At 41.7% G+C, this 11,509-nt stretch overlaps 1 protein-coding gene across 1 annotated transcript in view; it reads right to left on the bottom strand.

Moving 5' to 3' along the window:
• The window catches only part of CRYL1 (crystallin lambda 1), a 59,273-nt gene extending 47,770 nt beyond the window's left edge, over nt 1-11,503 (bottom strand). The window contains exons 1-2 of the mRNA XM_026853798.1: nt 11,415-11,503; nt 8,572-8,679 (exon numbers count right to left, since the gene is read on the bottom strand). Coding sequence (XP_026709599.1) covers nt 8,572-8,679; nt 11,415-11,446 — 140 coding nt within the window. The 5' untranslated portion in view covers nt 11,447-11,503. The remainder of the gene's footprint in view (nt 1-8,571; nt 8,680-11,414) is intronic.
• Between the last annotated feature and the right edge of the window lie 6 nt (nt 11,504-11,509).

The following is an 11,509-nucleotide window of genomic DNA, read 5'->3' on the forward strand; positions in this document are numbered from 1 at the left end:
AAAGTTTTTACAGAAGGACCTTGAAAGTGATGCTAATACTTAACTTATCTTGTTCACACTCCACTGCCTCACCTTTATCCACAGCTATTATCGCACAGTCATATTATTCAGCACACATTTTTGCAATAAGCAAATACTGAAAAGATTAAAGACCACTTAAACACAAACTTACTGCCCAAACCAGCAAGGAGAAGGGAGAGGAAGACACCACCAATACTATTCTTCACAAATTCAGCCAACCTCCACCACCCAAAGACTAGGTCCGTTAACCGGTCACAGCACCAGACTGCTATCTAGTGCTAAATGGGAGGGTAGCTGACATGGAAAAACACCCCAACAAAACAACAAACCATCAACAGCCCAATATATCTACCCTAAGACACAACAGAATAAGCAGGAAACTGAAAGCCCCTGACTGAGACCAGCTCACTGTCTACTCTTGCAATAGTCAAATAGCAAGCAGCTAATACTGAGTTGCAACTGGCCATATTAATATGCATTAGCTATCACCTTCCCTCTTCCTGCTTTCCCCAAACTAAAGGTAAGCACACACCACACCATGGAAAAGTTATTGTACATTATGTCTTCCTGAAAGAGCAGCACAAGCTGGATGACTAAAGTATGTTTCTGTCCAGGTAAGAGAGATCCAACATTGCCAAATTACTATTCTGCCACTGCCATGGATGAAGTAAAGAGGGACAGTTACATATCTGCCTTTGACACAGTTTTGAAGCGGTATAAAGCAAGATGACAGAGGAGCTGGGACATAAGAGCATGGTGATGCACAAAAGCCAATCAAAATTTTGAGATCTCCTAAAGTTATCACACACAACCTGCTTTCCAGCCGTGGCACTCTCTGGATGTCTATACTGGCATTACACAAACTGGGTGCTGCAATGAAAGCAAAGATTTTGTAACAGGAAAATGCTGTTACAGCCATTATATTTTTCCATGGTAAATACAGAGTCGCCAATATTACAAAGTCTGAGCAGGGCCTGCAATCCACTACAAGCCACTTCTTACCCTTAGAAGATCAATACCAACGCTATCTCCAGATCTAGTGAGCTAAGTTTGCTCGTTAGGTTTGTCAAGATTCTTTAGGTATCAGAACTGACAAGTTTATGCTGGGAAACCTTCCTGCTAGGAAGCATTTTCTATGGTTCTTAATATTTTGTTTATTTAAGTTTAGGTTCAAGGTGGAAATTTCCCTTTGGAGGCGTTTTTGACTGCAGAATGACCAGCCAGAACCTTTGGAAAGATGGACCCTATCCCCTTCCAAAGCCTAACACATTCTCTATTTAGTTCTGCAAATGAAGCAATTTTCCCTAGCTAGCTTATTGCATTATTTTGGGGGTGTGGAGGTGGGTAAAATTGAAAGGTAAAAATCAAGACTATATTTAGCATAAGCTTGACATGCCAGTGTCAGGCACTCAAGATCAAAAATATACTTTGATAAGAATTGTCTACTTAGATGTTCCCTCAAAAAAGATATATAAAACTAATCAATTGTTTGAATAAACTATCAATTTGATTATAACTTCCTAGTGATATAGGACCCAATGAGGAGACGTGCTATGCTGGACCTTGTTCTCATCAACAAGGAGGGGCAGGTGGGGCACATGCAGCTCAAGGGCAGCCTTGGCTGCAGCAACCATGAAACGGTGGAGTTCAAGATCCTTAGCCAGCGAGGAGGGTGCACAGCAAGATCACTACTCTGGACTTCAGGAGAGCAGACTTTGGCCTCTTCAGGGGTCTGCATGGCAGAGTAGCACAAGATAAAGCCCTGGAGGGAAGAGGGACCCAAGAAAGCTGGTTAATATTCAAGGATCACCTCCTCCAAGCTCAGGAGCAACGCACACCAACAAAGAGGAAGTGAGTTAAGAATGCCAGGAGGCCTGCAGGGATGAAGGAGCTCCTGAACAAGCTCAAACACAAAAAGGAAACCTACAGAGGGTGGAAGCAAGGACTGGTAGCCTAGGAGGAATACGAAGAAATTGTCCAAGCAGCCTGGGATCAGGTTAGGAACACCAAAGCTCTGATAGTATTAAACCTGGCCAGGGACATCAAGGGCAAAAAGAAAAGATTTTGTAGGTAAATTGAAGATAAAAGAAAGACTAAGGAAAATGTGGGCCCTCTCTGGAAGGAAACAGGAGACTTGGTTACCTGGGACATGGAAAAGGCTGAGGTACACAATGAGTTTTTCCCCTCTGTCTTTACTGGCAAGTGCTCCAGCCACACTGCCCAAGTCACAGAAGGCAAAGGCAGGGACTGGGAGAATGAAGAACTACCCACTGTAGGAGAAGATCAGGTTCGAGACCATCTAAGGAACCTGAAGATGCACAAGTCCATGGAACTTGAGATGCATCTACAGGTCCTGAAGGAGCTGGCAGATGAAGTGGCTAAGCAACCATTCATCATATCTGAGAAGCAGTGGCAGCCTGGTGAAGTTTCCACTGACTGGAAAATGGGAAACATAACCCCCATTTTTAAAAAGAGAAGAAAGGATGACTGGCCTGTAGTTCTATGGGCCTGTCTCACCAGGGTCTGCCTGTGCCCAACAAGATCATGCAGCAGATGCTCCCAGAAACTATGCACATGGAAAATAAGGAGCTGACTAGTAACAGCCAACATGGCTTCACTGAGGGCAAACTGTGCCTGACAAATTTGGTGGGTGCCTACAACAGGGTTGCAGCATTAGTAGATAAGGGAAAAGCAAGTGACATCATTTACCTGGGCTGTGCAAAGCATTTGATACTGCCCCACATGACATCCTTGTTTCTAAATTGGAGAGACATGGATTTGATGGATGGACCACTCAGTGGATAAGGAATTGGCTGGGTGGTCTCACTCAGAGAATTGTGGTCAATGGCTCAATGTCCAAGGGGAGAGCAGTGACGAGTGGCGTTCCTCAGGGGTCACTCCTGGGACCAGTGCTGTTTAACATCTTTGTTGGTGACATGGACAGTGAGACTGAGTGCACCCTCAGCAGGTTTGCTGACGACACCAAGCTGTGTGGCACGGTTGACATGCTGGAGGGACGGGATGTGCCATCCAGAGGGGCCTTGACAGGCTTGAGAGGTGGACCTGTGCAAACCTCATGAAGATCAACAAGGCCAATTGCAAGCTCCTAGACATGAGTTGAGGCAATCCCAGGCACAAATACAGGCTGAGCAGAGTATGGATTGAGAGCAGCCCTGCAGAGAAGGACTTGGGGGTATTGCTGGATGGAAAACTTCATGAGCTGGCAATGTGCACTTAGCCCAAAAAGCCAACTGTGTCCTGAGCTGCATCAAGAGAAGTATGGCCAGCAGGGAGGTGATTCTTCCCCTCTACTCTGCTCTTGTGAGACCCTCACCTGAAGTACTGTGTTCAGCTCTAGAGTGCCCAGCATAAGGACATGGATCTGCTTGAGTGGGTCCAGAGGAAGCCACAAAGATGATCAGGGGGCTGGAGCACCTCCCTGTGAGGACAGGCTGAGAGAGTTGAGATTGTTCAGCCTGGAGAAGAGAAGGCTCCGGAGAGACCTTATAGAGGCCTTCCAGTACTTAAAGGAGGCCTACAGGGAAGATGGGGAGGGGCTCTATCAGGAAGTACAGTGATAAGACAAGGGGGTAACAGTTTTAAACTGAAAGGGTAAATTTAGATCAGATAGAAGGAAAAAATTCATTCCTGTGAGGGTGGTGAGGCACTGGAACAGGTTGCCCAGAGAAGCTGTGGCTGCCCCCTCCCTGGCAGTGTTCAAGGACAGGTTGGATGGGGCTTTGAGCAACCTGGGCTAGCAGAAGGTATCCCTGGCCATGGCAGGGGGTTGGAACTAGATGATCTTTAAGGTCCCCTCCAACCCAAACCATTCTACAATTCTACGATCTAGGACGACCAAAGCCAAGCTGCATTTTGCCCTTGATACAAATACAGTCTCCATACAATACAGAACAAAGACTGGAAGAAGAATCCAACTTTGGAAGAGTATCTAACCACACCGTCAGGAAACATGGCATGAGCTAGGAAAAGAGAACAAAGCCTACATCAACATACTACTCATGCTGCAAAGCCAACCCCATAAACTGTTTCCCTTTTTATACAAACAGAGCATAAGAGGGCACCAGACAGCAAGAAGTAATGTACATTCAAATGTTTTTTTTCTAGAGTCTAGTCTCCTCCTAGAACAAGAAAGATGATGAGCTTAAGTTATGGGGAGAAGAGTCTTTCAAAATTTTGCTGTAACAAAGTCATATGCATAGGTATGGTTTACTCCTCTGGCCTTGCAACCTGCCATACATCAGGCATTTCAGTACAAGTTCCAGATCCCCATTCACAATGGTACAGACTCTTAAAGTACTTCTCTCCATTTGGCTAAAGGTGGGCAGAGAAATGCTAGTTTTTTCTAGTCCCAACATCTTGTTTGCTTGTTCACAGCAACTGTGCTCCTACAGCATGTAAAAAACTAAGGTTGCTTAATGCAATACTGCAATTTGCTACATATCAAGTTCAATAAAACTTATGGTTAAATTAATACTCAAATAGGAAGCACAATATTCTGATCTCAAGACTGCTTGGTTGCAACTCCTTAAAGACCAAACATCTTTGAACCATGCAGAACAGCAATCTATAGTCAGATAAAGCTGACATATAAGTAATTGTCACTGAACAGCCCCACTTTTGAGTTTGTATTCAGTACCACACAACCTTAACACATATCCATTTTCAGAAAGCAGAGTTTTGTTCTTCCAGAATGGACTTCTACAGAACTCACGAATAATTTATTTTCAATTAATTAAATTTAAATTTAAGGAAGAGGGTCCCTATTATTTAATAAAGAAAGGGTCAAAGATACTTCCCTTCCAACCAAGTATTTCCATGTTTTAATACTATTATTTCATTTCACTTTTATCTATGTACTAAGAGTAGCAATAGTAATTTTATGTGCCCATATCCCTAGAAACAACTACCACTTCACAAAATCAACTTCAACTTGTCAGAAAATTTTTCTACTTGGGCAAATAGGAAGGAAGGTTAAGAAGACAGAGAAGAGCTGCTACTATAAATGTACTGCTTAGTGCAGTTGAATATAATCAGAGTTTTAAAAATAATCCTGTCTTCATATTTTAGCACAGGCTGCTTCTCAAGATCTATGATTTTTTTCCCTGAAGTTAACTATAGCCTTTATGCATACAATTGTTTGGCTTTTATACATTAAAACCAGTTACCAGCTCCTGTGTCTTGGAGGAGATACAGTTTTGCATCTAAGTAAATACCATATTTAATCAGCATCTACTTCTAGAAAGAAATCAGAGAATGCATGCACAAATATCCAAGTTTTAATGTCCTCTTCAGAGTCAAATGAACTTTTTCCCTTTGCAATAGTCTTTCATGGTATGTGCAAAGACTGTTCTATATAAAACAAGAACCAGTTACATAAGGGTAAAAATACAGCATTTCCACTGTAATTAATCAGTCTTTATCAGCAGCACAAATATGCTTAGAATGGCAGCACAGTAACTATTTGAAAAAAGTTTACATAACACAAGAATCATACAGGTTTGGGGGGGTGGAGGATGGAAACATGCACTAAAGAATTTCTACTTCATTCAAACCAGAATCACGCTGACTCATATGAAAGCATAAAGGATATGAAAAGTTACATTTTCCAAGGCATGCTGCTACACTATGTATTCAAGTAGGTCAAGTGTGTCATAAAGCTGTTCATTAGTTTGTTTCTGCAGCAGAACAAAAGGTTGTTCTATTAGAACAGACACTGGTTAATAGAGCCACTGGTACACCCAGTTCAATTCAATGTGTGGTCATTTTGTGTCAGGGCACTCACTGCTATGTGTCTGGCAACAGGCAGAAATCCATCGGACCATGTTAGGCCTTAGTAAACACACTCTCCTTTTCTTTCTGTATCTGGTCTGCTGATATTGTGGGCAACATGATACATATTTCCACTTGTTTCAGTAGATCAAAATTCTCCACTTTAATCTTACTTTTTTTACACATAACCAAGTGTTTTGAATATTAAAGTGTACATTTCAGATTTTCTATACAGATACATGCAGGCTATCATGATCATCGTAGGTCCATCTCAGACTCATTCCAGTTCTCTTGAGGACTACACCCTCCTGCTGCTCACCTACTGTTGCATTCAAGTTGAATTCATCAGGTTAATGAGCCCTGAGATGCCCTTTATATAACTCATTGTTCTGAATCTACAAGTCAATACACTAAAAGCCCATCACATAAACCAGTTAATAAATACTTAAAGTATCACTTCTATCAAAGGAGTATAATCTCCTTTTAGAAGTGAATGTTGTTTACTACACAAATCCCACTTCTGTTTGGAAAAGGGAAACACTACAAACAGTTCTCTGAACACTCCAGTTTCTCCTTAATACATAGAGTACCTCCACACACGAAAAGTTTATGGACTGCAGACTAAAGTGGAACAAATATTTTTAGCAATACTAAAACAAAAACCCCAAGCCTAAAGAGTTCCCTAAAACTACTAGTTATTTGGAAAGAAAAAGGAAAGTAAATCCCAGAAAGTCCAGAGAAAACAGGCACCAACTGGCTCTGTCAGTTGCTCTCTCCTGGGAGCCCTCGTTACCTACTCAAGCTACAGCTCTTACACAAGTAACTCAAAAGGGATTTACTTAAGGTTACGTGCTACGAAATCAGTGCATAGAAGTTCAAGTTTCACTGTATTTTGAAAGATACAATCATTAAAATGCTGGTTGAAGAAACTGCATAGCTTGCATGGTCACAAAAACTACGTTATCCTGAAACTAGGCTTTTTAACTAGGATGTTACAACAGCCAAGATACACAAGTTAATTATAAGTTGAGTTAAGAACACCTTATGTAAAAGGCAAAACCCTCTTGAACTTCTATGGCACAGCATATGCAGGCACAGGACAATACAGACACACCCAAATAGCACTCTACCTTATTACACATGATATTTTAACACTTTTCCAAGCCAAAAACCTTGGAAGGCTAAAGACCTCATTTTGCAATTAGAAAGAGAAAAGTCTCTAGTAACACAAATTGCAAAACTGACTCTGCAATAATCCAGAATCTCATCATGGCTACAAAAGTCTCTAGTAACACAAATTGCAAAACTGACTCTGCAATAATCCAGAATCTCATCATGGCTACTACTATGACAGCAATTCTGCAAAAACCCAAATGTGTCTGTCACCTAGGTGTAGCAACAGAGATGCTTGGTCTAGCACCTACATGGAAAGAGAGGTTCGGGGAAAGAAAAAAGTCATTTAAAACTGTAGAAGATAGATCTCCCTCCTCTTTTGTTATTAAGCCTTTTTTAGCAAAACTCATTAGATATCACATACTGTTTAACTTCTGAACTCCAACAACTGAACTGACCCACAAGGGGCTCCTGAAGTCACTCCTCCTTGCTGTAAGCCTTGTTACAGAAAGCCATCACGATGCAACACACCACAACCCTTCCTAAGGGCAGCTTACTCCCCATACCAGCTGACATATTCCACCCCAAGGCATCATGAAGGGAAGGCTGATGCATTTAAGGTTGACGCTGATCATGGAGCAATCTGAATTTTAGCATTAAATGCTGATACAACAACATAAGGTAGCACATTTATTGTGCACAATTTCATAGATGTGTAAAAGTTGTATTTCCAGGACAAAAAAAAAAAAAAAAAAAAAAAAAAGCAACCGAGAAGCCAGCTTCAAAACAAACAAAAGGGAATAGCTCTTCACCCAGCAAGCAGTAAATCTGCAGAACACAAAGTCCTTTGGCAAGGAGGCCGCAAAAGGATTTACAGAGGTTCAAGGGAAGGTTAAGGAAATACTTGGAAGAAATCTAGTTAGAGTTACTGAATACACAACAACTTCTAGGCACCAAAGGTTGGGGGAGGTGAGCAGATAGGCAGGACATGAACTTGTAGCTCTGTCATGTACCAAAAGCATGTGGCTTTAGCCATAGTGCCACAGGGCAGTGCAAAGGGCTGAGGATTGTTGGTCTGAACCACTGCAATTGTTCTTGTGGTCGCACTCTCAAATTTGCTCCTCCTAAAGATGCTTCTAGCCTCTATTATAACACATCAGTTGTTGCATGTTAGTGGAACCAGCAATCTGTTCCTTCTAGGATTCAAAAAAATATTAGTTTAAAAATTAAAAAAATTCTAGTTATAAGATACTAACAATTGTAGCAGGGCTCCTCAGCAATCCATGTTAACCTAATTATATTTTAAAAGTCTTTGGTGTCATTCTATACAAAAACTCTTATGTTCAAGTATTTTAAGCTTAGCCCACAGATAACCTAATCATGGTTAAATATAATTTAAAAAATCTGGATCTAAACTTAAGCTCTTAAATCATTACTTAAGAATTTAAGTGTTCTTCAGAAGTATAACTAAGATATTTGTGAGCACCATTCTTCTGATTTTAACAGGATCTGTACTTCTGAGTTAAAGTCTTCTTCCAAGCTTAAAATCTATGTTACCTTAAATAATAAGATGAAGCTGTTCATTCAGAACTACAGAAATCCCAGAGTTTCATTACAATCCCAGTCATTTCAAGTCAGGTGACCTACCCAATGTTTTCCAGTGCACTTGTTAGCTGTTGTTGTGCAATATCATAAAGTTTCACTTTGAAGCCTCCAGCAGCAAACACCATGGCCCAGCTGCGACCGATGAGTCCACTGAAAAGAAAGTATCATCCAATTAATGAAGAATCATTTATTTTTGGGAAGGAGGTCTGACAAGTATTGCAAGAAGGAAAACAGAGCTTGGACTCTTTAGTATTTAATGAAAAGATTGGTTATATATTGATAAGAAACAGATCTCTAACAGAGATAGATCCTTTGCTAGCTGTGTAGTAGATTCTCTTGAGAGCTGGAAGAAAGATAATGAGGAAGAAAGACAAAACAGAAAATGCACAGCAGAATTCAAACCAGTAGGAACTACTACTTTGGGACACTGGAACTCACGTATCAGCAGTTTTGTCAGCTGCAGTCTTCATCTGGAGTTGGTGCATGGAATTACATTAAAGAATTTGTTTTGTTTTTTAATTTTAAAACTCCTCTGTTCAGTTCATAGTCTAAAGACAGACACCAGCCCATTGTCCCAAGAGTTCAGGATCCTGCTTCAGAGATGATCAGAAAACCTAAGGTTCAGTTACCACAGTCATGGGTTCTCTACAATTCAGGAAATACCATAAGCATGTGAAAAGGGGAAAAAAAAACAAAACACAAAAAACCAAAACCAAACAAAAAACCCCACAACATGGGTCTGATACTGCTTTTCCATTTATAGGACTGCCCTTATTTTTAGATAAAGCATCCTACCATGCTGGAGGCATGCAGGAACAATCTGCCTACATCTTTTGGTTAAGTCACATTACTGAGATATACATAAAGGAAACTTGCAGTAACTGATAATTTTATCATGTCTCTTAAGGCAATGCAAGTTTTGACTTAATCAGATTTATAGCAGGCATCAGCCTCTTCAGATGAAAGCACCGAGGAACAGTGTAGTATCTCAGTTAAATAATGTGAGATGGCAAAAAAAATGAAGTCTTCATAACAGAGACAAGAATCAAGAGCAGCCCTATGACTGTCACAGTGGGGGTTTTGATAACTACATGCATTTCCTGTGATTTCTGAGACCACTGTATTGATAGAACTAAATTTAGGCAATCTCTGGCAACTGGAAAACACAAGGCCACTAGAGCACCAATAAAGAAATAAAAGAGGAGTAAGAGTCAGAGATAAAGCAACAGTCTTGAGAAAAGAAGGAAAACAAAACAGGAACATGCTCAGACTTTGGTTTAAATATAAAAAAAAGTGGAACAAAACAGGAAGTTTCAGGAAACAGCAGGAATCAGTGGAAACAACTGTCAAAAAAGCCTCAACTAAATGCAGAGTTTCACTTTTAAGTGAACAGTAAGTTCTCACTCTAAACTTACCATTTAAAACACACACAGCTTCACTGTACTAAGGTCAGACCTCAGCAGTTTTTTGGCAAACTACAGAACAAACACACTAACATAAAAGGTAAGGGATGGGTCAAGGTTTGTAAGCTACTGTAGACTCCTGGCTAACAAGTATTCCTAAAATAAAAGCATTTGGATCACTTAAGCAAGCATATCTGACCTACAAGTATAAATTAGCATCATCTCTGTCAAATTGCACTTTTAAATTAAATTTCCTTAAATTGGTGTTTGACAAAAAAGTTTATTTTGATAAAGGTTTTTAGGATTGTGGGGTTTGTTCATTTGAACTACAGAGCATGCAAAATAAGTTGATGGTAGGTATCAGACTTGCACTGTTACTCTACTGTACATGACAGCAACATTACAACCTGATGTTAGCATATTTGACCCCCTAACAGTGCTTTTTGACACTTTAAGCATTGTCATTTTGAGTTCAGTGAAGTATTAACAATAGATCTACTCAAACAATTTCTGCAGGTGCTACCAGAAACAGTTTTCCTGCCTTCAGTGCAGTTGTGCCACAACAGCCACAGTAAGCGAGAGCCCACCTCTCCTGATCCTTTAAACACCTACAGGGTGAATAAAAGTTCCCGGAGCGCCACCGGTAAGAGCCAGCTTTGTCATCATCACATGACGACACCAAGACACATGTCCTGACACCTTAAGTGGTCTTGCTAATAGTTTGTTGCAGTCCACACTCCTCGACTCAATTTATAGTGGTGTGTTGGGGGCCATTACCACCTGGCACGTTTTCACATCAGATTCTTGTTCAAATAAAGAACTTCAGTTTTACCTCAAAAAGATGAAACGATGCATTCCCACACAAGTCAGAAATACCACTGTATCTCACGGCAAGAAAGTATTACTGCAGGATTGCCTGAGAGAAACTTAGGAATTTTCTTGATACAGCTGTCAAACATGACCTTAAAGCTGTGCTTGGATTTCTCCACAACTCTTACACAAACCAAACACTGCAATTAAAAAGGGCAGCAGTCTTTCTGACCTAAAGGACTACTTAGAGGTGCTGCAGATGTTTGTTTTGTTGGTTTTTAAAGTAGCGTAGAGCTGCCTTAAACAAAGACACCCTTTCCAATGAGCCAGACAAGTACATTCCCGCCCAAGATCCTGAATTCCAGCAGCACGAACCTGCAGCTGGCCAGACCTCCCTCGCACTGCTCCCCTGCCCCAGCCGTGCTCTCCCCACCGCGGACTGCACACGTCAAAACCCACGCACGACCCCGAGTTACCACCTCGCTGCCACACCCGGTGCCTGCAACGGTACAGACTGCCGAGGCAGCCAGCCCACCGCCCCACAGGCCGGGCCGGGCCTGGGCTCCTTCGCACGTCCCCAGGCATCCGCGCCCAGAGCCCGCGGGAGCCGGGCCGGGCTGGCACCTCCTCCCCCAGGCACAGCACCGACCCGCGGAAGAGAAGAGGCGTCACCTGCCGATGATCGCAACCTGCGAGGGCTCCATGCCTGCGGGGACCCAGCACCGAGAGATGCGGGACGAGGAGCGGCCACGGCGCCACAGCTGCCG

The sequence above is a fragment of the Athene cunicularia genome, assembly GCF_003259725.1.
Source record: "Athene cunicularia isolate RWA chromosome 1 unlocalized genomic scaffold, athCun1 chr1_part1, whole genome shotgun sequence".
NCBI lineage: Eukaryota > Metazoa > Chordata > Aves > Strigiformes > Strigidae > Athene > Athene cunicularia.